The following is a 27,872-nucleotide window of genomic DNA, read 5'->3' as shown; positions in this document are numbered from 1 at the left end:
CTTCTCGCTGCCTTTGTGGGTGTTGCTTCGAGTCCTGGGGCTTCCTTGTCTGCAGGAGCAGTGGTTACCTTCCGGGTGTTGCCGGCCTTCGTGCCGGGGTCGGGGAACCGGGGCACTGGCGGCTCGGGACGGCCCTCGTGGTTCCGCCCGCGCGCGGTGTGAGCGGGGCTCCTCGTCCGGGCGGTGAGGACCCCGCGCCCGGAGCCTGAAGGAAGCCCTGCTGAGTCCTGGCCGTGCACTCGGCGCTGGGGGCACCCATGAGCATGGAAGGGCGCCAGGGCCCCCCGCGGGTGCGCGGGGTGTGCAGCGCATGCTGCCCGCCGGGGGGCGCCACGGACGGGCTTCTAGAGCGAGGGTGACGCGCAGCAGGAGTTTCCACTTCCTAGGACTGTCCCGTGTGTCCGCCAGCCTGGGTTCGGGACTCTCCACCCCAGCTTTTCAGTGCGGCCACCTGGATGCCCAGCAGAGCCTTCGGTCTCATGGCGAGAAGGACGCTGCGGACCCCCCCTCCGCACCTGCTTCCCCCAGTCTTGTGCACCTCAGGTGGGACAGTGGCACCTGCGCTGCTCAGACTGAAGCCTTCCGCCCCCCTGAACTACTGACCCTCTCGCCCCACGTCTTGCTGACTGCAGATCGTGTTGGCTTTTCAAGCTCTCCCCGAAACCTGGCCGCTCCTCGAAACCGCCTCTGTGCCCCACCTCAGTCCCGGCCAGCACCTGCTCTCTTGTGGCCTGTTGTCCACCCAGCAGCCGCTTGCTCCTCCACGCAGAACCTTCCGGCACGTCCATCTCAGAGTCCAAGCCAAGGTTGTCTCCATGCCCACAGGTGCCTCCTATCTGGATGCCTCACCTCATGTGATTGCTTTCTCCATCGTCCTCCAGCCTGGTCACCTCAGGACCTTTGCATCCGTGGCACCCTTGCTCCAGGTCTCTGCGAGACTCCCATCTTTGCCTTCTGCGTGTCTGTGCTCAGATGCCTCCTCAGTGAGGCCTGCCCGGACTCCCCCAAGCAGCAACCCCCATTCCTTCCCTCCCCCACCGTAAAGCACACTACTTATCTTGTGTGCTTCTGTCCGGCCATTAGAATGTAAACTCCAGGCGGGAGGGACTGTGGACTGCTCTGTTCCTTCTGTAAGCATTCATTGAAGGACAAGGGAAACGTTGAAACATGAGTAGGATCTGAGGAGGCAGGAAAAGGAGGAAAGACGTGTTAGGAACAGTAGCGTGTGTGAAGATACCGTGGAAACACAGGATTTGTTCTCAACGTTGGTATTGCCAATGGAAACGAGGAAGCATTTCTCAAGTGACTAGGACTCCAGGGCCTTGAGGAGTTTGCGCCGCAATTTCTGATTCAAGGCAGCTTGCATTTCTTAGGGGTAGAACAACCTTGGAGAGGCACCGAAATGGTGAAATTTGCTTGACGTTTTCGTCAAACAAGAAGAAACACCAAGGGTTCAATCTCACTGCACCAATTCCTACTAATTCAGTTATCATTTAAAAGGGAGTCCGTAAAGAAGTTTGGGAGGTTTTTCAATCTGTTCAAAATCCCTTCTTAACTTCCCGGGTTATAGTTTGTGAAAACTCTAATCTTTGCTTGGTGGGAAAGCTAAGACAACAGAGCATCCCGTTATTCAAAACCAATGCCTTTGCTCAAGCTTTATGTGGGTTTGCAGTTTGAGGAGCTGGTTTTTCAGAATGCTTTGATTCGAGCTACTTTATGGCTCCCATGTCAACAAAGAAACTGTCGCTGTAACTGTCAGGGCGCCAGTGTCTCTGGGCGAAGCATACTCCCGTCCTTTTTCTTTAGCAGAAATAAAAGGCACAGCAGGACTGCTAGGGCTGCCCACGGGAACCAATGAGTCAGAATTCCAAGCAGTTCAAGGGCCACGCCAGCCTTGTTAAACGTGCAGATGTGCATGTGACCTCGTGAAGAAGGTCTTCCTCTATGATCTCAGAGCATCGATGGAAGAAAGCTGCTTTGAAGGGTGTATGACAAGGTGTTTGGATAGTAAGGTGTTTCAGAAACGGACACCCAGCACTCCACCCTGCCCGGACTGGGTGCTTCGTGTTGTGCTACTCTTAGGTACACTTCTTTCCTGTGAGATGCCTGCCGTGGCACCTGTGTGTGACCCAGCTGCCATCAGTGGAACTGAGGGACCCCTTAATTTTTGGCAGAGTCGAGACGGCACGGAGCAGTGCTCTGAGCCAGCAGTTACACAACCACCGCGGAACTTTCCAGGGTCACTCTCTTCATCTCATTGAAATTCAGGAAGCGGCACTCCTTCCCCTGGCTTAAGTGCAGTTTTGCTGGGCTTTTGTTCCGTTTGTGAATAGTTCTTGCTGGAAGCCCCGGGCAGGATGACTTGGTAACGGCCCCTCACCCAGAGACCAGCGCTCCCAGCGCCAGAAACCACCGGAGGTAAGCATGCCCACGTTACATCGCTAAGTGTGTGTGTGTATTTTGTGGTCTCACCTTGAGCAATTTAATGTTCTTTGATAACCAGCACGTCATGGAACTTGTAAGTGAAGCTGCTAATGAGTGTGAAGCTTGAAATGTTCTGGAGAGCCCGGAACAGTGAGGCACTTAAAACCTAAAATTCCACCCTGAATCCAGACCGTTCAGGGTTGTTTTACTGGGAAAGTGAGTTTACTTACTTATAGACTTGGGTGCTAACTTTTTCTTCAAACTTGTAGCATCTTGGTATGGGTGGTGTTTCTTTTGCTGGAAACGTGCTTTAATTAGAGTTGTTTATTCAGTTGTTGAAAATAAATGATAATTTTGTTACTGGTAAATAAGCGGCAGCAGAGGTGACTCCAGAGCTCCAAGTGCATCTGCTGTGTGGCTTCTGTCCCCTGAGCACCATGGCACGGGATGAGCAGTGCAGGGAGGAGCTCAGTTATGACCGGATGCCCACCCTGGAGCGGGGAAGGCCGGAGGCCGGGAGCTACACCTCAGACGCCAAGCCCAACGACCTTCAGCTGTCGACAAGGCTGCCTCCATGCTTCAGTCACAAGACATGGGTTCTCTCTGTGTTGATGGGGGTGAGTAGCTCTTCACCATCCACCACGAGGTGTCTTCTGCTTTGGGTGCCATTCCCAAGTGGCCTGGGAGAGGGCAGATCCTAGGCTATTTCTGCTTCTGGAGAGTCTCATGTGTGTTGATGTGCTTACTTTGCTTATTTTTTCTGAATTATTTTTCTCGGTTCGCGAATATTTACCACAATAGCCCTGTTGGCCTCTGGCTGTGGCTTCTCTGTGTCCCACCAGGGTTGGGACAGTCCATGCTGACCATCTGCTGTCGGGGTAGCCTCCATGGCCCTCCACTCCTGGTGGGGGGTGGTCTGGAGTTGCCCTGCAAAGATGGGAGGAGGGGCTGTGCTCTTAGGGCAGACCTCTGGCAGACTGAACAGTGGGTCAGTGTCCCAGGATGGGAAGTCAGGGCCATGGAGCAGGAGAAAGCCCAGGGGCTGGAGGGACAGGGTCAGTGGAGAGCTGGGGGCAGATCTGGTGCCAGGACATTTGCCTTCAGACATGCTTGGGTGTGCACTTGACCACTAAAGGGGTCATTTCAGCCTGAGTGCAGGCTTGCCTGGGGCTGGGCCATTGGATGCACCTCTCTTTAGGCAGGACCCCAGGTCTCCTGTGCGACCCAGGCTGAGAGCCAGGATCCTGGTGGGGACCTCGCCCCTCACCGGGCTTCCCCAGGCCACCCTGCAGCACCCCCAGTGGTCCTGCCCACCCTCTCCCTGAGCTGTGACCCTGTCCTACTGAGACTGGAACCCCCATCTGCCTGGGGTGCAGAGGAAGTTCCTCGTCCCTGTTCCTGGGGCTGACATCACACAGCTGCTCAGCCTCCTCGCAGTCCCAGGGCTCTGGACTCTGTGCGCTGCCCACAGCTGCTTGTAGCCAGGGTACTTAATCTTGCTCCTCCCCTCCTCACTTAGGTGTGTACCATGGTCTCCCTGGCTCCCCAGGCCCCTGTGTCCCAGTGCTCCCGTCACAGTGGGGCATTCATGACTTCCTCCCAGTCCAGACCCTTTGTCTGAGTCGTTTAACACTGACCCCTGCCCCACAGCCTCAGCCTCTGTAGTGAGTTTCTCTCTCTCAGACGTGACCTGAGGCCTGGGTGTCTCTTGGGCCTGCAGCCCCTGACTTGAGCATTTTCCAGCTGTCCACTTGGATTAGCTTTGCAGAGAGCATGGGGTGGGGCTGTTTGCCAGCCCCCGAGGCTGGCCCTGAGTGTGGGGGGGTTATCCTAAACCCCCTGAAATGGTACGTATTGGGGTAAGGGTGTGTTCTGGGGAGAAGTGCCGTTTTTTGCTTTAAATTTCAACAGAGACCTCTCCCTCTCTCCCCCAAATAAATGTTGAGGCCCTTAGTCTGGTGCTGGAGGGAAGAGTGGGCCATGGCCATTCTTCAGGGAGGAGTCAGGTCTGGCGGAATCCAGGCGTCAAAGTTGGCATTGTACAAACTGTTGAGTTTGACCCAGGAGGCAGTCAGAGGACTAGTTGTTTCGCTGTCTGATTTTCCAATGTGCCTGTGTTATAACCTGAATTGTGCTGCTATTTTGCAGAGCTGTCTGCTTGTGACTTCGGGGTTTTCGCTTTATCTGGGAAATGTGTTTCCTTCCGAAATGGATTACTTACGTTGTGCTGCAGGATCGGTAAGCATCGTTCCTCAGTTGCATCTTTTAGTACCGAAATTTGAGGTTCTGAGTTTCTTTGCTCCAAAATTTACTAGTTGGCTGTCCCTTACTCCTCATTAAGAACGTCCTCATCTGGGGCACCTGGGTGGCTCAGTCGGTTAAGCATCTGACTTCGGCTCAGGTCATGATCTCACACTCCATGAGCTCGAGCCCAGTGTCGGGCTCTGTGCTGACGGCTCAGAGCCTGGAGCCTGCTTGGGATTCTGTGTCTCCCTCTCTCTCTGCCCCTCCCCTGCTCATGCTCTGTCTCTCTCTGTCTCAAAAATAAATAAAAACGTTTAAAAAATTAAAAAAAAAAAAAAGAATGTTCTTATCTGACTTTAGTTTTAAATGAGATTTGTTACTTTTGAAAATGATTGATGTAGCAAGGCTGAATGTCACTCCATAGAGTCCCACGCAAGAAACGGCACTTTGATTTCTAACTTACAGCTGCGTGTCGCTTCGGGCTGTCCTGTGGGCTGGCAGGGAACCTGGCTTCTGCCCTCTTAGGACAAAAGTCCTTGCAGAAATTTGACCCATTTCCTACTGTTCTCTCTGGAATCTTCTAGGTGGTCCCTTGTCACTACTGGAGCAGTCCTCCTTGGGGGGGGTGGTCACAGTGATTTCTGACCCCCATGCTCCAGGTCAACACTGACCTGGGATGGGTATCTCAGCCAAGTCCTTGGTGGTGCCCTTTACCTTCAGAAGGGACAGGCTAGGGAAGCAGGTCACATGGTCCCACTAGCTCCCCCTCCGCTCTTGGAGGCGTAGCCCCTGGGGCCCCCTCATCCAACTTATGCTCTGCGTCCTGCAGTCTCTGGGATCCGTTTCCATGGCTTGTGCTGTGCTCACTGCGGGGTCTGCAGGGGTCGTGTCACCCACAGGGGCAACACCTGGCATGGCCCACAAGGCCCGAGCTGATGCCCTTCCCTTCACCTCTCCACTGCCCTGACACCTTCACTCTTGCCTCTTTCTTTACTTCTGTGGGGATCAAGCCTCCTAGAGACTCTGAGACCCCTGTTTCCACATTCTTCACATGTAGATGTTTTTTCCTTTGGGGTAATTCTTGAGGTAAGATGAAGTCTGCTCTTGTGCAATTGGTAGAGGTGACAGTTCGACGTCTAAGTGTATTTAGTGAGAATAGGTTTCACTATCTGTCTCTTTCATCTCTTCAGAAAAACATTTTCCAGAATAAGTCATTTTGAAAGTCACGGGACCTTTCACCATTGCCAACACTCCTGTGCCCAGTTGACTGGTGGCACTTGTTTGGCTGGCATGTCTTGGGTCGTTCTGGAAGCTTAAGCCTTACAGTGCAAGTACAGATGTCTAGGTGATTCGCCCCTGGCTCACGGAGCTCTGATTTCTTTTCAGTGCCTTCCCTCGGCAATTGTGAGCTTTGCTGTTTCAAGGAGAAACATCAATGCGGTGAGTCCAGCTTTCTGTGCGGTCTCTGCAGATGTGGGGGCAGCAGTGTGGCTTTGGGCCATGGAAGAGTCTCGGATGGCAGAATGCACCAGCAGTCTGTGGACCCAGGAGGCAGGCCCAGGCCACCTGCAGGGCTGAGGGGCACCTGCGCGCGTGTGCATGCTGGGATGTGCCTCCACTGCCTGTAGCCTTTGTGCCCCCCACTGCAGGGCTTCCTGGAATACCCTGCCTCCTGCCCCTGAGGGGCTGCAAGGGACCCTCCCTGGCTAATCCTTATGTGTATGTGTCGTAATCTTGGGGTTTTTAATTACCTAGAATTTGATTGTGATACCTTTATGTTAGTTATGCAAAAAATAGTGAACCCCTGTTTTTTTTTTCCAGATCCCTAACTTTCAGATCCTGTTTGTGTCCACGTTTGCCATCACCACTACATGTTTAATCTGGTTTGGATGCAAACTGGTTGTGAACCCCTCAGCAATAGACGTGAGTCACTGGGTAGTGCTGTGGGTCCCAAACGTTTTCCTGTTTTCTCCTGGACATGTCTTCCTGCTGATGCAGATACCAGGGGTTCTGGTCCCACTGAGTCTGGGCCTGAGACAGTGCTGTCATTGGGTTGACACAGTACATGTGTGTCATAGCTCTGGAGTCTAACAAATATTGAGAATTTCATTTATGCTTTTGAGAATTGTCTGTATTTGATTCTTGCATTGACTACAGCAGATGGATTTATTGATAGTATTTCTAATGTCTCTTTGGCAACGTATTTCATCAAATCTGTGATGCTGTTGATTGGAAGTTATACGGTTACTTTATGAACCACTAAGAAAAACGGAAAAACCTTACCATTTAGACTATGATGCCAGAAGAGAATCCCAGTTTCCTAAGAAACGAAGACTCATCAGAGATACCTCAAAAAAAAAAAAAAAAAAAGCCTCTGTTTTGTGGGAAATGTTGAACTCACTATTTTCAAGATCAGAAAAGGATGGGGGGCCCAAGGAAGTCTCAGCCAGGCCTGTAAGGCAGAAACATGAACACACGTGGACCCGGAAGGGACACTCACACTGACATTGTCTGCAGAAGAGGGGTTCCCACTGACTCCACCTTAGAATTGAGCACATGTAGCAAGGTTGCAAGGTGTGAAAATCAGAGTAAAACAATTGTGCTAGCAACAGAAGACTTTGGAAATGTAATTTAAATACAGACATTATTTTATAGAGACAAGCCTGTGAAGTTCCTGGGAATAAATGAAGCAAAAGTTTTGTGAGGCTGTTTTGTAGAAAATCATGAAGCCTTACTGAGAACCGGTACTTCTTCATTAAACCTTCATTAAGCCAGGACTTCGTTAAAGTCCCGGCTGAGGGCCGGTGAGGGCGCCTCTCAGTGGGTCCAGAGCAATAGCACCTGTCAGCAGGACCCGACACGTTTAGTGACCAAGGGCCAGGGAAGGCAGCCCCTTGACAGCAGGCCGGGAACTCAGCCCACAGCCAGGGGTTACTAAACAGCGGTCCAGGAAGGCAGGGGAGCCCTCCTGGAGCAGGCTAGCCTGAAGCCACTCCGCGTGCGCCAACCATAGTCCTGGACTTGCGCGTAGTGGTACTGCGCCCTCGTGTTGGAGCCTAGCCAGGGGAGACGCAGGGGCACACGCTGGAAGGAGGACCTGTCCCAGGGTGTGTGGGGAGCTCCCGCTGCAGATCTAGGGCACCGGGCTGCCTCGGGCACTCGCCGAGGAGGAAAGCCCCGTGCCACCAGGCAGCTGGAGTGACTCTCAGCCTCACTATAATCAAGAGGAGGTAAATGAAAACCGTAAAGAGTTGCCATTTCAAGCATCAGATGGGCAGAAGCCCCAGGTGCTTGCCTCCCGTCTGGGGCAGCTTTTACACCCTTTGGAAACAGTCTGGCATCTGCAGGTACGTTCCGAAGAAGCACACGCGCTGTGACTCCGTGTACACACCCCCGACAGTGCAGGCCTTGGAGATAACACTTGCATGCTCGACCAGAAAGTGTGGCTGCTAGCAGCACTGGGTATCGTGGCAAAAACCCCAAACCAGAACACATACTGGAATGTCCACGTTGCCTAGGGCAGTGCCCCCGAAGACCGCAAACAGGTAAATAAATGCTGAAAGGTGGGTGAAGCCGCATGCCATGCCACCCGGCCTTCTCCTCAAGTGTGGCCGTGGCCACAGCGCCACCTCTCCTGAAGCTAGAACTCCAGTCCCCACCGTGCCCAGGCCACTGTGCCAGAATCCGTGGGTAACCAGGCCCTCACATAGTTCCTGTCACGTGAAGGTCAAGCCACACAGCACTGAAAGTGCTGTCTGTGGCACTAAGGACGCGTGGCTCCAACGTCCGAACCACCGGTGTCTGGGGGCGCGTGCTCACGTACACGTGGGGAAATAGAAAACCACACACAGGATGGGACCCTTGGGACTGTGGCTCCCACACCCCTTCTCCCTGCTCGTGCCGGGCCCTGGATCCTCAGCCTCCACCCAGCTTCCCCACACGATGTATGCAGGGGAGCCCTCCTCCCCCACACGATGTACACGGGGGAGCTTATCTGTTCCTGCCGTTCTGCCTGCACTTGGGGGTCCATCCAGCTCACGATGAGGCTGCTCACCGTTAACACTGTGCCACATCCACTGTGGGTTCCCCCATCTACCCAGCATTCTTTAGGGGTAGATCCAGAGGGTCACCTGTGATGCCCCACTGCCGGGAGCAGGTGCAGACACGTGTCTGCAGGGGTCTCATATACCAAGAGGTGCCGTCTCCCTGGACTCGCTTGTTCAAGAACAGGGCCCTGTTCTCACCCTCACTGCATGCGCAGGCTTCTCAGGGCCCAGACCTTCCCTACGTTTGGGATCACCGATTTTCTACTGTGTCCAGTCAGATGACTACAGCGGGAGCTGCTTGTTACTTCCCTTCATGTTTTCTCATCACTGATGCTTCTGAGCACCCCTTCCTCTGCTTTTATCTCCTAGCTTCCTTTGCTGCTAGTTGCCTGCCCTTAACATCGGCTCATCTGTAGATGGAGGTTGTCTCTCTCTCCTTGAGTCACAGAACTTGCTTCCCCCCACACACACAATGTGTCAAATTCCCACGCAGAAGTGATTTTGCCACTGTTTCTCACCAGTTTGTCTGTTACTGGGCAACACCATGCTTTTTATGAGGATACCCTGGGCAGGCCTTAATGTCCTGTGGGAGAGCCACACCCCCTCCCCCCCCCCCCCCCTCGCCACTTCACAGCTGGCCTCTCTGACTTTAAATAGATTTTAGAATAGGTTTATTGAGTTCCTCAACAGCTGCACCTGGGATTATGCTATGATGATTTTAAGTTGATATAGTAATTTTGTGAAACTTGACATCTTTGTTATGTTAAATCATTCTACCCAGGAGCATAGATGGTCTGTACTCACTCAAATCATCTTCTGTGTCCTGTATTAGGGTCTTAATGTTCTGTTTATTCTTGGTTAAGTAATCCCTAGATCATTTACAGATTTTGTTGCCAGTATGAATGGTGCTTATTTTTTAAGTTATGTTTTCAGATGAATTATCAGAATGCAGAGAGAGGGTATTGATTTAATTTTTTATTTTGCAATATTTTAAGACTCAATAATTTGCACAAATACAGAGAGTTCCTGTGTGCCCTTCACCCAGCTTCCCCAGATGACAGTATCTTACATAATCAGAATATGTCAAAACCAGGAGATTGACGTTGCTGCTATATATTCACTTAAGTACAAACCTATTCAGACTGTACCAGTTTTTAAATAAAAAGGGAATTTTGTCAGTAGATTTTGTGTTTGGAAACCTTGCTGAACTCTCTTATTCTTCATAGTTTTGTATTGGTTCTTCGGTGCAGGTGATTACATCCTCCGCAAACAATGACCGTGCGAACATCCACGTCAGTCCTACCATCTTTCCCTTTCTCTAGCTGTGGCAGGGTTCCCACCGCAGTGGGAACCAGTGGGGCGTCTCTGTCTTATTCCTGACTTTAAATGAGTTGCATCGAAAGAGTCTCTGTTAAATTCTTGATATGTAACTTTTGCCAAGTTGAAAATGTTCTCTTCAAGTCCTGGTTTGTCATGAGTTTTTCATTTTAAAAATATAATTATGTGTTGAATTTTAATAGTTTGTTTTTGCATATGTTAAGATGACCTTTCCTCACTTTATTAGATTGACAGATTTTTCTGGTGTTGAGCCTTTCTTTCCTGGAATAAACCTTACTCAAACACAACAGTATTATTTTAGATAGTCTTGACAGGGTGACTAGCTGGTGTTGTGTTCAGGTTTTCTGCATGTCCTGGGTGAAATGGGCCTAGATTTCCTTCATCTGGTTTTAGAGTCAAGGCTACACTGGCCTTGTAAAGTAAGCGAGGCAGCACTGATTTCTTGTGTTTCAGAACGACTTGATAGAATGAACTGCTTCTTGAAAGTTGGGTAGAACTTGCCTGTGAAGTCCTCTCCACCCAGAGCTGCTGCTGAGGGAGGCCTTCATTATTAGTATCGACGTGTTCTGTGTCGTCTTGTGTCAGATTTTCTATTTTATTAAAAGTTCCTCTTGGGGCGCCTGGGTGGCGCAGTCGGTTAAGCGTCCGACTTCAGCCAGGTCACGATCTCGCGGTCCGGGAGTTCGAGCCCCATGTCAGGCTCTGGGCTGATGGCTCGGAGCCTGGAGCCAGTTTCCGATTCTGTGTCTCCCTCTCTCTCTGCCCCTCCCCCGTTCATGCTCTGTCTCTCTCTGTCCCAAAAATGAATAAAACGTTGAAAAAAAAATTTTTAGGAAAAAAAAAAAAAAAGTTCCTCTTGGGGCGCCTGGGTGGCGCAGTTGGTTAAGTGTCCGGCTTCAGCCAGGTCATGATCTCGCGGTCCGTGAGTTCGAGCCCCGCGTCGGGCTCTGGGCTGATGGCCCGGAGCCTGGAGCCTGTTTCCGATTCTGTGTCTCCCTCTCTCTCTGCCCCTCGCCCGTTCATGCTCTGTCTCTCTCTGTCCCAAAAATAAATAAACGTTGAAAAAAAAATTTTTTTAAAAAGTTCCTCCAATATCATCCAGTTTTTCAAAATTACTGGCACGTAGTAGATAGTGATATAGCTCCCTATTTTATTTTATTTTATTTTATTTTATTTTATTTTTTTAACGTTTATTTATTTTTGAGACAGAGAGAGACAGAGCATGAACGGGGAAGGGTCAGAGAGAGGGAGTCACAGAATCCGAAACAGGCTCCAGGCTCTGAGCTGTCGGCACAGAGCCTGACGCGGGGCTCAAACCCACGAACCGTGAGATCATGACCTGAGCCGAAGTCGGACGCTCAACCGACTGAGCCACCCAGGCGCCCCAATAGCTCCCTATTTTAAATGTGCTCCGTTTTTAGTTCTTTCCTTCTCTCCCCCCACCCCTCCCCCCAGAATTTAATTTGTGTCTTTATTGTATCTCATTCTTTTCCAAGAACTAGCTCTTGGGGAACCTCCTTTGGTTTGTTTCTGGTTGCCGTTTTCTCTTTCCTGGTGTCTGTCATGTCCTTGCTCCCTGTGTTTTTGGGGCTGCTCCTTGGTCGGTCAATCGGTGGGTCGATCAGTGTGCTACACCTGTCATGAGCTGAAAGCCCAGCCCAGCGGGGGTGCCTCTGGCCCTGTCTCTCAGCTCCAGCTTAGGTGCGTCCCAGATTTGACGTGACATGGATTTTCATCGTTGTTTGGTCCTACGTGTTTGCAGATTTCCCTTTTGGTACCTCCAAACCTACTTCCCACCCACTGTCTCCCTGTCTGTCCAGGAGGTGGCATATGTGGGCTGGTTCCGCTAGCATTTTGCCTTCTGGCCTCCGTTGGGGTCAGCCCATGAGAGACTCATTCAGATGGGACATTTGAGGGTGCTTAGGCTGTTCCTTCCCCTGGCTCTGAGCCTTTTGGGGGTGTAGTTGGATGGAGGCTGGGTTCTCTCTCTCGGCCACTCCTTCACTGCCCTTGTCCTCAGTAGTCACCACTACCCTTCCAGGTTTCCCTTCACCCTGGCCCAGACTTGAGAGCTATCCTCTCATTAAATCTCCTCTAGCCCCTCCTCTTGGGTGTTCCTCTCTTTCTCACCAGGACCCTGATAAAACAGACATACGGGACTATCTTTCACAGTCTTCCATTGGTGGTGGTTTTTCTGATTATGTTACAGTCAGAATGCCCAACCTGTAGTGTAGGTTCTTTGGAATTTACCAAGGCTTGTTTTGTGGCCTAATAGACAGTCAGTTTTTGTTAGTGTTCCACCAAATACTATAAAAGAATGATGATTCTCTGTTTTCAATTTTGCAGGTAGAGTTCTATAGATCGAATAATGAATTTCATTTGATTTTAAACATAGGTTTTATTATCACTGTGGTCTGGGGAGGCCAACAGATCAGGGGACAACGGCCATTGGAAAGACAGCTCATCACTCACAGGTCCCAAGGGGAGGGGGCACGACGTGCCCAGGCTGGGGCTACAGGGGGAAGCACCAGGCAGTCAGGAGGCAGAATGGGAACGAGAGAGGGAACCTTTCCTGTGGGTGAGGCAGGTGCAGGCTTAGAACTGGCTGGTGTGAATCACGTCCCTGGGCCCCAGGGATCCCCTGGTTGTCGGGCACCTGCCCGGGGTGGTGGGGGCAGGTGAGGGAGGCCCTGAGTGTGGGAGCCCCACAGAGGGGGTGTTGGGCCAGGGCTCCATATTGGCTGGTTTGCAAATCCTATAGTTAAATTTACTTTTTTTAGTTTTTTATTCATTGGTTATGAATACAGGGATGGATTCCTTTAATTGCCAACACAATTAAGACATGGAACAGTTTTATCACCTCTAAGGCCCTGTTTGGTTTTGGGCAGTTATGCATAGGGCTGTGTAAAGGTGTGCGGGTTTTCAAAACGTCCTTAAACACCCAGGGGGCAAACCACTAAGGAAGGTTTAGATCGGGTGAGTAGCCTCTAGCTCAATGGCCACAGCAAGCCCTTGAGCTAAGAATGGTTTAAACAAAACAAAACAGACACACTTGAGTCAGAGGGGATGTATGGCCCCTGTGCCTGGCATCTGGCCTTTGACAGAAAAAGATGCCCAGAGCTTTAAACAGGTGTCTAAGCCTTTGTCTACATTTGCAGAAGGAAAAGTGAAGAGAACTAGTCTTACAGACCTATGTGTTCTTTTTTGGCAGATAAATTTTAATCTGATTCTTCTCCTTCTGTTGGAGCTTTTCATGGCAGCCACGGTGATCATCTCAGCACGGTCGAGCGAGACGTATTGTAAGCAGAAGGTGGGTCCAGCCCTGCGCCGCACGGGGCATGCAGCAGGCCCCCCCGAACACTCACCCATGCACACGAGGGTAGGCTGCCCCAGGGCACCGCATGCAGCCCCAGCCCGCCAGGGTCTCATGAGGCCGATGGCCTCAGGAAGGCAAGGTAGAAGATGCGACACAACTTCCCCATGGTGTGATTCTGATCAAGTACCGGTGCCCCATCATTTCCCATCGAGAGACCAGGTCTGCTAAAAGTGTCACCTTGTAAACTGGGGTCACAGCAGCTAATTCTGTTTTCACGTGCAAGGAATAGCTCAAGTCTAAAGAGCCACCAGTGGCTCCCACATGCTAGTAATTTAGAACCCGGCCAAAGTGACAGCCTGGACGTGGCCAGCCAGTGCCAACAGCCTGGGCAGTGGGCTGCGAGGGTGCACCTCTCCCTCCCCCCCCACCCCCCCCCCCCCCACCCCTCTGCCACAGCACATGTAAAGTCACCCGGCCAAACATTTTGTCTGTCTCTCTTTAGGGTTCCATGTCAGATAGCACCAACATTTTGTATGAAGTGGCATTTCCTGCTCGGGTCCTGAAATCCTATTCAGTAAGATAAACTTTAAATTTTTCCTTCTTATTTTATTTTATTTTATTTGGGAAAGGTCCATGGTGACACACTGTCCTGAGTGACATCTGCCATCCACAAGGAATTCTTAAGTTCACCCTGTCACTCGGAATTGTCCTGGTTTGAAGGATAGATCATGTGGCTGCCCTCTCTTGTAAACTGTATTGCAAGTCTTTTATGTGTTTCTAGCTTGTTTCTTTGGTTCACTTGTCCTAATACTGTGGAAGATGTGTTAAGCCCCCTGCTCTGAGCATAGTGCTCGTGATTTCTGTGTGTGGTTCCGTAGCTGTTTGCCATGGGTTTTTGGGGCTTTGTCATGTACAAGTTCACAGTTGTTTCCTATTCTCACGATTACTTAGCAAATCTGCCCTTGCTGATGGCTTTTGCCATAAAGTCTGTGTTGACTGGTCAAGTGCACAGCTCTCTTTTGGTTAGCACGGGCGGGCTGTGTCTTCCTGCCCTGACTATCAGCTTGTCTCGTCCTTGTGTTCAGGGTGCTGCTGTCACAGCATGGGACTGCGTCTCATCCTTCCCCCATCTGTCACCCTCTCGGTGGCCTCACCTGTGAGTCTGCGTCCTGCACTGCCACATCTGTACTTTGTTTTGCCACCTTTCTGTTTCCTAGTTTCCGTGCCTTCTCTTGCTTTTCCTGCCTTCCTTTGAATTGGTGGGAGCTTCGTCCTTTCTTCTCCCACCTTTTTCCTTTTCCAGTAATTTTGAGTTGGGAGCTACGCATTTTTTGGTGTTCTTTTAGAGATCTTCCTCAACATTTCAACATAGGGCCTGTGGCTACTTTGCCCTGAGCTCTTTAGAACATCCTCTTCGCGTCCCCCTGCCCACCTGCAGCATGAGAGACACTCCCTTGGTGGCCCTGCCTATGTGCTCTGTCCCTCCAGGTCATCGAGGTGATTGCTGGCGTCTCTGCCGTCCTGGGTGGGGTCATCGCTCTGAACGTGGATGATGCTGTCTCGGGACCACACCTCTCCGTGACGTTCTTTTGGATCTTAGTGGCCGTGAGTACACCCTTGTGACCCTCATATGTGCGCGGGTCACCCGGCCACTGGCCGAGCCCTGGCTACTGTCCCCAAGACAGTCACTGCCAGTCTTGGAGCTCAGCTTTGGTGGATTTCAGGCAAGGGAGCAGCTGGAAGAGAAGAGGGTGGAAGGTGGCTGCTGGCAGGCCAAGCAGGACGCTTCTTGGCTGCCGCGCCAGGGTCCTTGCTGGCCCCACAGTTGGAGGAATTTGAGAATCAAAGATAAAATGGGTCAGAAGGTTAACTTTTTTTTTTTTTTTTAATGTTTATTTATTCTTGAGAGAGAGAGAATGAGAATGAGCTGGGGAGGGGCAGAGCGAGAGAGGGACACAGAATCTGAAGCAGGCTCCAGGCTCTGAGCTGTCAGCACAGAGCCCGATGCGGGCTTGAACTCACAGACCATGAGATCATGACCTGAGCTGAAGTTAGATGCTCAACGAACTGAGCCACCCAGGCACCCCTGTTAATTGTTTTAATGTGAATCGATATCGTTTCATGTTTTTATGTTACTTTTTCTTGAAGAACGAAGAATGATTATTTTACGTTATTTTACATCAGGTCTAGAATACGTAACATATTGTTTCCCAATGTGTGTTTTGTAAAATGTAATATATTTATGCTATTATTTTATATTAAATACTGCTGTGGTAAACTCCCAGCACAACGCTTCGTGCGTGCATGATAAGTGCCTGATATATGAGGTCACTGTGTTAGATATGGCTCGTTCATCATTTTATGAGCGACTAAGTTTGTTTACACAAGTTAATGTCGTTTAGTGTTTAACGGAAACGCAGCCCGTGGAGCATCTGACCCAGTGCCTCCCATTTGGGTAGGGGCCTTGGCTGGTGCGGGCTCCTCCCATCTGCATGGAACAGTTCAAATCAACCCCTGCGTGCCTGAAATCCTACAGTCAAGTGACACATCCCAAACACCTGCACCCTGTGCTTCCGGACATCGTCATCCCATGACTGTTTTGCAGTGTCACTGTGTCACATGGTGATGCCTGCGGGAAGGGCCTGGTTTGTCCCACCCTGCTGTCCGGGGTCATCCTGGATGAACGACTAAGACACAGCATATGCAGCTCGTCCACATGCTCTTCTTCCTGATGCTGCCTCGAGAGGGTGGTCTTTGTCCTGACCACATGTGCATTCAGCTGCGGGAAGGCCGAGACTGGCGTGGCTGGGCCGCAGCAGCCTGTGTCGGGTGCTGGGGCTGGACTCCTGCTGCGTCCTGGGGCTCAGCAACACTGGGGGTGCCTGTGCCCAACCTTGCTGAGCCCTAGATACTCCCCGAGGACTGGAGCCTGGGGGGAGAGAGCAGGCAGGGAGGCCGTGGGATGGGGTCACTCACCTGGTCACCTGCTGCCAGTGCGCAGGTGGGACTCACAGAGTGCTTGCCTCTCTGCCTGCCCCAGTGAGTGAGGCTGTGAAAAAGGCGCGTCTGCATGTTTAACTTCTGAGGTGACATGGAAGCACTTGGAATTATGTCCTTGAGTTACTGAGGACGGAGACCCAATATTGTCCTAAAGCTTATAGTGCAGAGCTACTTGCCTGAACATCCACCACAGAGGCTGTGGCCATCTCCCCCACACCCGGCCTCCCTGGCCCTTTGTCTGCAGATGCTCCTCCCTCTCTGCCCCCGGGGTGGGAGGGTCAGACAGCTCTACCTGCCCCAGCCCTGGTTGGAGTAGACCGTGGAGAGGCCAAGGACGTAGACCAGGCAGGGGTCCAGGGCTTGGGGCCTGGCCGAGAGCCTGTCCCAGCAGCCTCCCTAGGCCTGGTACGTATCTGTATACGAGCGGGTGTGTATCAACTGCCCTCCTCCCCATGGGCCAGTTTCCTGCCAGTCCAGGGGGTGGTAAGCAAACTTGTGCCCCCACCCCGCCACGTTTGTTGGGGCCACTCCAGTCACTTCCTCAGTGGCTGTTCCACATCCGCAGCCCCTCCTCTGCTAACAGCCATAGAGCCCTGATGGAAACGCTAATCTGGGGGGAGGTTCCTGCATGGACACCTTTACCTCTCGCATTCCTTAGAGCGAGCAGACTCCCTGGGCCAGGCCCACCCACCCTTGCAGCCATACCCACACCCCTGCCCATAACGAGCTTATCTGTCGCACCCACACCAGGGCTTCCAAAGTGCTGCTCTCTCCGCCATCCTTGGCCTGCTCCCCTCTCAGCCCTCTAGCTGCTGCCGGGGATCTCGTGGCCTCAAGCCTGCCTCTGTCCCACTCACCCTCAGGCCAGATTCCTGAACAAGTATAGATGTCCCCCCAGTGTCCAGGGTGCTGAGATACTCCCACGAAGGGGAGGAGTCTGCTGCCACCCAGCGTGTGGTCATTTCCTTTGCTGTGCGTGTGGCCAGGTAACTAGACCTTGGATGCACCTGGGCCCGTGGGCTCAGTGGGTTTAATAGGCTCAGCACTCGGCACCTTGGGAAGGACGTGCCCTGCTATGCTTCCCTCTCTGCTGGAATGGCGTGAAACTAAGTCAAGCTTCTTAAAATAAGTGGAAAAAGACGTTTATTGAGCATAAAGAGGAAAGGGCCCTCTTAGTGGAGGAGAGCCACTGAAGAGCCCACCTAACCGCTAGGTCATAGTGTGGTGGGTGGCCTGGCGGGGAGCCATGTCTCCTGGGGCTCCCTGAGTCTGATGATGAGGAAGCACCAGACTGGCCCCAGCTAATGCCCATCTGCAGCTAGCTGGTGTGCTCTTCAGGACCTCTGCATCTGACAATGACCTAGGTCTCCCTGGTCAAGGGGACTCATAAGCACATTGTGATCACTGATTGCATCCTAAACCAGGGACAAAGAACACCTAAGACAGGACATCACTGGGGTAGTTGGGAGAATCTGAACACAGGTGACACACATAATCCGTATGACATTTCCTCAGTGTGATGCTGAGTTGAGATGGTTCAGGAGAATGGCCTCAGTTTGAGCAGGCACACGCACGCATACTCAGGGCAGGTGTCCCCGATCTCAGCCGAGGTGGCAAAATGTCACAGGCAGCAATTCCGGGACGTCCAGGCCACTCCTGGTGTGGCTCTTGCAGCTTCTTTGCAGACGTGCGTTGCAGCCATGGAACAGAGCACATGAGGCCTCGGAGAGGCCACCCCACTTCCCCCCGGCCCTTTCCAGCCCTGCCAGCCCCCTAGCCAGGAAGGCAGCCTTTGGCTCTACTGGCCACAAGGATGTGCGCATCAAAACAGGAGCACGTGATTGGAATTAACTTCCTTGATTGTCACCTCTGAAATCTTTGTGTTTTGTTTTCTCTTAGTGTTTTCCAAGCGCCATTGCCAGTCACGTCACAGCTGAGTGTCCAAGCAAGTGTCTGGTAAGTGAGGCCCTGTCCCCAGGTACCAGGGACCTGCTGTGCACTGCTAGGGCCTGGCTCACCCCTTCCCGGGCTGCCATGTGACAGGGCTCTCCCCCACGGTGATAGGGCTGCAGGGCTGAGCCTGAGAGGGTGCCGAGCCAGGGGCGGCCTGGCGAGGGCTGTGTGGCACTCTGAGGGCTGGAAGTGAGCACATCTGGTGTGAAAGTCAGGAGAGTCCCGTGACTCAGCGTAGGAAGGATGACACCTGGTCCTTCCGGCCCATCCTGAGTCTTGTCAGGTCTGTCGTTTGACAGTGACACCTGAGTTCGTGCTTTATCAGCACCTGCACGAGGCTGTGCGGCCTCCGATGTGGGTGGGGTTTTAAAGGAACAGGGTTTAGGGCAGTGGGAAGGCCGGCCGTTCGTTTGTGTTGCTCTTTGAACAGAGTGGTTAGTTGTGCACGAGGCAGGGGATCTGGTGGGACACAAGCCACGCGTGGAGCTCATGGTGACCGAGTGCAGAGAGCCTGGCGAGGGCCTCGTGCTGAGCCCAGGGCCACGTCCACCCTCCCTTCACGTTGTGGCAGACGTCCACCCCTGCCTGTGCAGACAGCGGCTCCCAGGCCCCTCGGGCCGGCCAGACCCGCGTTCTCACCTGCTTCCCGTCAGGTGGAGGTGCTGATTGCCATCTGCAGCCTCACGTCCCCGCTGCTGTTCACTGCCTCTGGGTACCTGTCGTTCAGCATCATGAGAATCCTGGAGATCTTCAAAGACTACCCGCCAGCCATCAAGGTATGCGTTGTTCTGTCAGAACCCTGTGGGAACCTGGTGTTGCTGCCAGAGGCTGTGTGGGAGGAGAGTCTCGAGGGACAGGTGGCCCGCGTGAGCGTCTGACCTGCGTGCAGCTGCTTCTGCATGTGGCACGAGGCCACGTCTAATTTGCTTCTCTGCGCGGACAGCCAGGTGTCTGCGCTCCCTTCTCTGATGCCCATGCAGTCTTGTTCCGTGCAGGCTGCCTCTTCTTCTAACTTCGGGCGATTCTGCCTGGTCTCAGGCGGCCCTGCGTCCCACCTAGACACCCCTCCTTCATGATGCTGTTGGATTTTCTCAGCCCTTCTTCCTTCCGTTCTCACTTTGGAAGCTATCCTTCATCCAGTTGTATGAGAGACCTTGTTGGAATTTCCGTTGGAATCACAAGTTTATAGATAAACGTGAGGAGAGTTGGGTCTCTTTGCACATACAGCGTGCCTCTAACTAGAACTTGTCTGGGGTCTCTCAGCACTTCATTGTCTCCACAGGCTCAGACACACGTCACTAGGCTGGTTTCTTAGATGCCTCACGTTGTCACCAGCACGCGTGGTATTTGCTCCCAGGTGTTTTTCGTGGGCCATTTCCAATGTACAGAAAAGTTAGAGAACACCACGGTAAACACCAGGATTCTAAGTGCTTTATGTGTTGTGTGTACATGTGTGTTCATACTGACGGGTGGGACCATTTCTCGGGAGCATCTGAAAGTGAGTGGCAGGTGAGGGACAGCAGGACCCTTTACCTTAAATACTTTAACTTTTCTAGAAGGACTGCCTCTTACACACTCACAATCCCACCATGGCATGTGAGAGGCCCAAAATCATGCAGTGTCACGTTCATTGTTCACAGACCGTCCCAAGAATGTGCCTCATAGGCTGAAGCTCGCAGAGCGGGACCCGCTGAGGGGCACAACTTGCCGTCGAGTCTCCCTCGAGTCCGGACAGTCCCCACCTTTTCCCCTGTGGCCCTGATAGTTTGGAGTCCTGGCCAGTGGTCTGGGAGAAGGTCCCACGTGTGGATCTGTTTCCTGTGACACCAGTGGGAGTGAGGCCAAGAGCACGTGCTGTCACCTCCCGCCTGGTTGGGCGGCAGCCGCCAGAGTGTTCTTGGTGGTGGTGGAGGGTGGGGGCTTTCACAGGAAGGAGACAGCCATGGTGTCAGCCGGACACCTGCGGGTGCCTTGTCCCCACACCTTGTGCGGGGCCGGCCCTGGCGGCTGGCCCCGGCCTGAGCGCTTGTGTCACACCTAGGGGTGAAGAGAGGTGATAGACGCCCAGCTCTCCTGTCCCTCTTCCCTTCCGGGCACCGCCAAGGACTCACGGGTTTTTGTTATCTGCACAGTGCTGCTGTCATTATTCTCTGATGCTCATGTTGGCCCAGCTGTGGCCGGAGGGAGCACCTTGCAGCCCGGTGCTCCCTGCAGTAACCCGTCAGCCTCTCCTTGCAGACATGGGGGGTGACCCAGGCTCACCTCATCCTGCCTCGCCCCAGACCCACGCAGGCCCCTCAGAGGGAGGCGTACATAGACATCGAGATCTGAGGGCTGCGTGTGCTCATTCATAAGGGGGCATCATTGCTTCTCAGCCTCCGTCAAGATCCTGAATTGATATTGTATTTCCAGTTCAGAATCACACGCTGGATTTTTTGTTGTTGTTGTGAACTTCTGTTGTTTTGTATTAGTATTCTTTTTACTCCAAAATTTCGTTTCCTGATAATATTGAGGGGGTAGCTATTATTTTATCTTGTATGTAAAAATTGTCACAATTGCACCACCAATGTTACCACCAGCAGCACACCTGCCGAGTGAGTTTACAGCTCGCTTTCACCCCACTCAGGAGAGAAACAGCCCCCTTTCTGCGTGTGTTTGTAGTATTGATTCGATACGTGGTCGACTTCAATATTTTCTGTTCGCATTCTTCACATCGAGGACAGGAGCTTTTCTGTGTCCTTTAATTATACACGCACATTGTGACGCCACACAGTTTTCCCAGCCTGTCCCCAAAGGGTGGAGACGGATTGCTCCCAGTTTCTGCTGTTGTTACAAATAACTCAGTGCCCACGCCTGGTTTGGAGTCTGTGTGGTGCGACATTAGGACAGTGACCTCGGAGAGGGGTTGCTGGGCCAGAGGGCAGACACATCTCTGGTCTGGGGAAATGGTGATGAGTCCCCCTCACGGGAGGCCCTATTTTCCGTCCCACCGCCGGTACGAGCACCAGCCCAGCACAGAGTGTTGTCACCCAGTGTTGTCACGTGGGTGAGCCAGCGTGCCTGGTGGGGCTGCAGTGTGCGTGTCTCTGGACACGAGACTCTGGGCCTTTGTGCCTGGTGGTTTTGGCATTTCTTTTCCAGTAAGCTCTGTCCTGTCTTTTGCTCACTGTCTAGTGGACTTTGAGCTTCACCAGTATTTGGGTGTCTCCTCTGTAACAGAAGATCTGGATAGTGGCTCCCACGGGCCAGCTGGTTTTCGTTCCACTCGTGATTTTTGTCGTGAGGAAGGTTTTTGTTTGTTTGTTCTTTGTGGTCAGATTTATCAACATGTTTATTTGTTGCTTTGGGATTTTAAGCCGCGACAAGAAAGGCTACTACTTGATTTTGGCTCAGGTCACGATCTCACGGTGTGCGGGATTGAGCCTCAGTGCAGAGCCCACTTAGGATTCTCTGTCTCCCTCTCTCTGCCCCTCCCCTGCTCGCTCTCACTCTCTGTCTCAAAATAAGTGAACATTAAAAAAGAAAAAGACGACTACTTGTGTGTCCAGTGGGAGTTTATCCTGGAGCATAAGGAACTCGCCTTTCCTCTCCGGGGCTTCCTCGGCATCTGAGATGCTGCCCGTGTCGCACGTGAAGCTTCTGTCTGTGTCTGCACCTGTCGTTCTCCTCCATCTGCTGTCTGGTGCCGCCCTGTCCCGATTATGGAAGCTTTCGAACAGGCTTCGCCAGCTGGCGGGCTGGATGCCCAGTTCCTGATCACTCTGCTCTTCAGGGTCACCTCACTTTTGTTGCGTGTTTTTTTTTGTTTGTTTTTTGTTTTTTGTTTTTTGTTTTTTTTTTAACGTTTATTTATTTTTGGGACAGAGAGAGACAGAGCATGAATGGGGGAGGGGCAGAAAGAGAGGGAGACACAGAATTGGAAACAGGCTCCAGGCTCCGAGCCATCAGCCCAGAGCCTGACGCGGGGCTCGAACTCCCGGACCGCGAGATCGTGACCTGGCTGAAGTCGGACGCTTAACCGACTGCGCCACCCAGGCGCCCCTGTTGCGTGTTTTTTATGTAAGTTTTAGAATCAACTTCCCTGGCTCCAGAAAACAGTGGTTTTTGTTGTTTTTTTTTTTCAAATGGGGCTTGTGGCTAAACTTCTACATTAGCTTGAGGAGAGGTGTTTCTGTTCCCTCCCTCCCTCCCTCTCTCTCTCAACAGTGACACAGTATGGAGCCGGGGGTTTTGTGTTATCATTCGGTTGCTTTGTGTCTCTGCCGAAGGATGCCTGCGACTGGGAGGGCTGGGTGCTCACTGGACCCTTTGCTCGCCAAGGCTCCCCCACGCCCCCATCACCCCCTCTGACCCCAGGCACTCCTCAGCCCCCTTCCCTCCAACAGCTGCCAGCCTGAGCTCCAAGAGAATCTGCTGATGGTGTCTGTGCACCAGTGCCCAGGGGCCCCGTCTCCGGCTCAGAGCCCTCGTAACCGGTCACTTCACCCCATACGGACACCCTCTGTGTCACCGGCTCTATTGGTAGTGGTTACAGGATGTGGGAGACTTGACTGTGAGCCCCCGGGCTACCCACAGGGCTCTGCCGCTTGTGGGCCATTTTTATGGCATCTGTTAAACCCAGGATGACAACTGACAAAATTGATTTCTTTGACTCCCACTCACGAGACAGAATGATTACTGCTCAGGTTCCTGATATCAGCAGAAGTGTACGTACCTTGAAAACCTGAAATCGATTCACACCAACTCACTCAAGTGCTCTAGGAAGGTCCTGGGGAGAAGGGGGGTGTGTGGGAGGAGGGGAGCTGCCTGCACGGCTGCCTGGGCTGGAGGGCGTGGCGTCTCCGGTGCAGGTGGCAGGCCTGGGTGGCTGAGAGCCAGGGGCCGGGGCGGGCCGTGAGCTCACCGCCTTGTCTCCCACCAGCAATCCTACGACGTGCTGAGGTTGCTTCTGATGCTGCAGCTGCTGCTGCAAGCCGGCCTCAACACTGGCACCGTCATCCAGTGCGTGAGCTTCAAGCTGGGCGCGTCCTGGGATGCTGCGCAGACCGGCCAGCAGGAGCGCCCAGCAGGGGAGGTGAGTGGCCTTCAACACGGTGATCTCCCCGTCCTTGTGGGGTGGCCCTAAACACAGATCCAGTCCTGAAAACGGTATAGACTGAATGCCTTCAGTTTTACTCCTGCAAACATGGATAGGAAGCTGGCCAGGATCCCCAGAAGCCACAGAAGTTCCTTCTCTGGCCCCTCTCAGGGGCGCGGCTCTGAGGGGAAGGGGTGCCCACTGAGCTCCCTGTAGATGTGGCCTCAGTGACCTCTGTCCGGCAGGCTCTGGAGGGTCATGCGAGCCCCTCTGCCAGTCTCCAGGCCACCGGGTCTTGCCCACCCCCCACAGTTGGAGGGCTGAGGGGGCCAGGGTCTCCTCCCCAGGAGCTGCTGGCCCAGAGGTGTTTACGCTGTGTACTGGGGAGGCTGCCACGGGGTCCACGAGGGACGCCGTGGGTGGACCAGACCCTCCTCCCACCTGGTACTACCAACCACGGGGCCTTTGTGCGAGTGTGCCTGTGTTCCCGCCGTCAGCTCTTCCTCAGCAACCCTGGCCTTCATCCTCTCCTGCGCTTTCCTTCATTGAAACCTGCAGATGGGGTCATTTCCTTGTTTTTACCAGTTAGGCTGGGTCTCCTGTGGGGATGGCTTGGCCCCCAGGCCCTTTGAGAGACCCACCTGGTTCTTTGTGGGGGCACCAAGTCTGGTGAATGCGTGTTCCCACCGGGTTCCAGAACAGAAGGTTCTAGAGGCTCTGGGGCCTGCAGCTGCCCTCCCTGTTTCTGGAGGTGTTTGGTCACCTTTGCCTCAAGTGCCCTCCTTCCCTGGGTGTCCCACCCCCGATGGTGCCTGCATACACGCAGGGCCGGACCCGGGGCCTTCTGTGTGGGGGCACCCGTCCCTTAGATCGATGGCACCATCTGTGGGTATGTTTTGGGCACCCACTGTATGTAGTTGCTTGCTCTGCCCGATGCTGGGACGCAGGCCACGTCCCGTCAGCTGTCAGGCAGGTGCTCACCCCATGGCAGCCTGCCCCCCCCCGCCTCCCCCCCCCACAGCCCACCCCTGCCCAGGCTGTGTTTCTGCGGGGACCGGGACAGAGGGGCTGGTCTGTGGGAGGGTGGAGGAACGGGGGCCCCCGTGTCCCCTCGGGGCTCCAGGGCTGTTTCCTGTCCTTTTTTCACAGGGTGAGAAAAGCTCTCCAGTTAACAGAGCTTTCCCACCTGCCTCCTGCACTCGGGTGGCCCCCGGAAGAAATAACACTTTGCCTGTTCGGCCACAGGTGTCCAGAAGCCCCCTGAAGGAGTTCGACAAGGAGAAAGCGTGGAGGGCCGTCGTGGTGCAGATGGCCCAGTGACCGTGGGGCGGGGAGACCGAGGCAGGAGCAGGGCCCCTGCCTGGCTAGTTGTCTTGAAGCTACCACTTTCTAACTTGCCCTTCACCTTCGTCCAGGCCAGGCTGCAAGGTGGAGTCTTCATTTCTTTTAGTAGTTTAGTTGTTAAATAGGCAAGTGTTGACCATTTTGTGCTTAGGAGTCTTTCAGTTCCTCACCCCCAAGGCGCCACCACACGCACCGTGGTGTGGGGCTCTCAGGTGAGGAAGGGGCTCGTGCTGGAGCCAGACCCTCCCGGCACCGACGCCTAGGCAGGCCTTGCACGTGCGGCCAGCCGCCCGTCTGCTCCTCCTTCACCTCGCTGGCTTCCCGGGCCCATGCTTGTCGAGCACTTACCTTAAGCAGTCGACAGCCGGGCTGTGGACGGCCCCACGTGGGTCTTACCGACTCGGGCGTTTCTCTCTGGAGACGTGTCTGCCAAGTACCGTCTCTGACCACGGAGCAGAGCTGTGTGGGGAGCCCCTTCTCCGCAGGACCATGGTCACAGGCAGCCCCCACACCCACAGCTGTGCCTGTGTGGCGCTCACGTGCCCGAACTTCTGCCTTCTGTCTTAGACCGAGCCGTTCCAGAAGGACCCTGCCCACTCACTGGTGCCGGTGATGTCCATGTCATGCGTGGTATGCAGAGCCCAGGTCAGCAGGGGCTGTCTGCACTTGTGCTGGGTGGTACCCAGCTCCTGAGCCCTTTTGTCAACACCCACACTAAGAGTGACCCTGGCCACTGTGACAGCTCAGTGTTCTTTGGGGTGGGGCCAAAGGTAGAAACTTGGGCCACGTTTCTGGGTCTCGTTGGCTTTGGTGATGCAGGTGGGGCTGGGCCCCCTACCTCCTCTCATGGGTTCTGCTGGCACTCCCATTACCATTCTCAAGACGTGAGACAGATGCCCCCCAGAACCCTCATGGGGGTCATCACTGGGCATTCTCCAGCTCCCTCCATTTCCTGACCTCACTTACCTGAGGTCCAGCCCAGGCCACGGGTCTCTTCCATCTGTCACTGCCCCTCCTGCCAGACAGCGAAGACGGTTTGGGTGTGAGAATAACATTTGCTTCAGTTAAAATCACCGCCAAGAATTGTGTGCTGTCTCCTTGTCCCCTGAGTATACCTGGAATTTTCTGGAAGAACGATTAGCTTTTCTCAGTTGACATGGGCACTGGTAAGTCTCCAGTGGGCGGGGAGCACCTTCTGAAAATGGAAACGTTCATGGTTTCAGGAACTGTCTTGGGGCCAGTATCTGCATTCACAAGGCTGCACGTGCAAGTGGTTGTGTCTGTCTGGTTCACGTGAGGAGCTCAGCGGTTGTGCGGGAAGGTGCTGACGTTTGCTCTTTCCTGTAGCTTGTTAGTGAGGATTGGCGGGGGCTGACTGGGTATAGACCTGGGGCGGGGTGGGATTCAGGATCCTCCCCGGTTTCTCATTGCTCAGCCCAAGTGACTGGCTGCCAGGGTGTCTTCACAGCATTCACGGCAGGTTGGGTCGGGAAGAAGGCAGGAGAGACATGGGAAAGGGGGAGAGTGCCAGCCGAGGAGGCATTGTCCTCAGCCAGCCAGCCCCTGTCTGCTGTCCTTGGCCATGTCCCCAAATAAGCAAGAGCAGGGGAGATGGCTCTTTCCTGCACACATGCAGGCCCCCCCGCCACAGTCGAGGTCACCTCCCCTTCCTACAGCTCCCAGGCGAGGAGGCCAGCGGGGGGATCTGCTCAGGAGCCTGGGACGGGAGCCACGGAGACAGCACAGGCCACTCTGATATTTCCTTGGATGTCCCAGAAGTCTGAGTCTTAGAACTGGAATTAGGTACCTAGGGCTTGGTACTGGCTTGCACTTTATTTCAGATAGAGCTTCAGAAATCCAGACAAATGGGGTTTTAAAAATGTACGATTCTTTTTCTGTCAATTTACATTTGTTTGATATAGTTTAATGACTCCTGAATAAATGCTAACATGTAAACGTGGCCTATGTTATTTTGAGTCCCTTAGGGATCTCTTTGTCCAGGGCTTGAACTGAGAGGAAAGTATAGGAGGGCTGGTGGAGGTGAGGGCCACTTTTAATTTGTCCGTGATTTATGTAATCCCTGAGGCCAGGTGGAGGTGGAGACCCCTGAGAGCCTAGTGGCTGGAGTGGTGAAGACTGGGAAGGGGCGCAAAGACCCCTCCCCACCCAGGGGAACTGCCTGCCGGCACTGAGTTGGCCAGAGCTAATGCAAAATGGGAGCAGAACCTCACTTTTGGGTTATCCTGGGAAGTTAAGTGCAAAATAAAGAAGCTTTAAAACCAAAAAAAGATGATGTTTCAGAAATTTCCTGCCAGCAAAGACCATTGATTGGGTGGGTGGGTCTTTCCTACTCCCCCCTCCCTCCATAAAGGCGGGAGGAAGGAGGACACGGAAGGCTGTGGAGGGATTGGGTGGCGTGGGATACTGGGCGCACTTGGAACACGTGGGGTGACGGCACAGGCCTCCACGAGTGAACCTGGGGACACCAAGGCCACCTCAGGCTCTTCTGCGGGATGGAGAAGCCGTGCTGACCACCCCGATTCCCCACAGCCCAGGAAGGGACAGCCAGTGTGCAGCCCCCCAGCCCTGCGTGTCCACCCTGGGGACTATGATCTCCACCTCTGCTCCCCAAGCGCGGGCCTCTAGGGCCAACGGGAGTGAGGGTCCGAGGGAGACCTGGGGTGGGGTCCAGGGCCGGTTGTGACTCTTTCGAGTCTTTATGACTTGGGGGGCCTCTGATTGCCAGGGCGGGTCTGTGTGACCCCGACAACCCGCGCCGGGCGGGGCCGCGTGACCCCGAGCGGGGGCGGCGCGGCCACTCCTCCCCGTGGACACCATGGCCCGGCGCCCCGGCCCCCGCCCCTGCGCCTCGGACCGCAGCCCGGGCCTCGGTCCCAGCGCGCGCGCCACTGACCGCGGCCCGCGGGGATCAGCGCGCCGCCGTCCGCGCCAACCCCGCCGCAGCTGCTCCCGGCGCCCCCTGCCGCCCGCGCGCCCGCGCAGCCCCACGCCCCGCGCCGGCCGCCGCGCCGCGCCCCCAGGGCCCCGCGGGCCGACCACCCTAAGCGCCGGGGTTGCACAATGCGCCGCACCGCCCCGGCCCGTTGCCCCGGGCAACCGCGGGACGCCG

General features: G+C 53.9%; 1 protein-coding gene across 2 annotated transcripts; it reads left to right on the top strand.

Moving 5' to 3' along the window:
* The first annotated feature begins 374 nt into the window (after positions 1-374).
* MLC1 (modulator of VRAC current 1) lies at positions 375-26,698 on the top strand. 2 transcript variants are annotated; one of them, XM_043563034.1, is made up of 12 exons: positions 375-2,418; positions 2,797-3,041; positions 4,573-4,662; positions 6,055-6,108; positions 6,490-6,591; positions 13,264-13,362; positions 13,871-13,942; positions 14,857-14,973; positions 18,268-18,324; positions 18,975-19,097; positions 23,243-23,395; positions 24,548-26,698. In XM_043563034.1, the coding sequence occupies exons 2-12, from the start codon at positions 2,862-2,864 to the stop codon at positions 24,716-24,718; spliced, it is 1,218 nt and encodes a 405-aa protein (XP_043418969.1). In that variant the 5' UTR covers positions 375-2,418; positions 2,797-2,861; the 3' UTR covers positions 24,719-26,698. The 2 variants fall into 2 exon arrangements, with proteins under 2 accessions (XP_043418969.1, XP_043418970.1); XM_043563035.1 differs by having other exon boundaries at positions 390-2,418; positions 24,644-26,698.
* The last annotated feature ends 1,174 nt before the right edge of the window (positions 26,699-27,872 follow it).

The sequence above is a fragment of the Prionailurus bengalensis genome, chromosome B4 (genome assembly GCF_016509475.1).
Source record: "Prionailurus bengalensis isolate Pbe53 chromosome B4, Fcat_Pben_1.1_paternal_pri, whole genome shotgun sequence".
NCBI lineage: Eukaryota > Metazoa > Chordata > Mammalia > Carnivora > Felidae > Prionailurus > Prionailurus bengalensis.
This window is presented reverse-complemented; position numbering and strand designations above follow the sequence as displayed.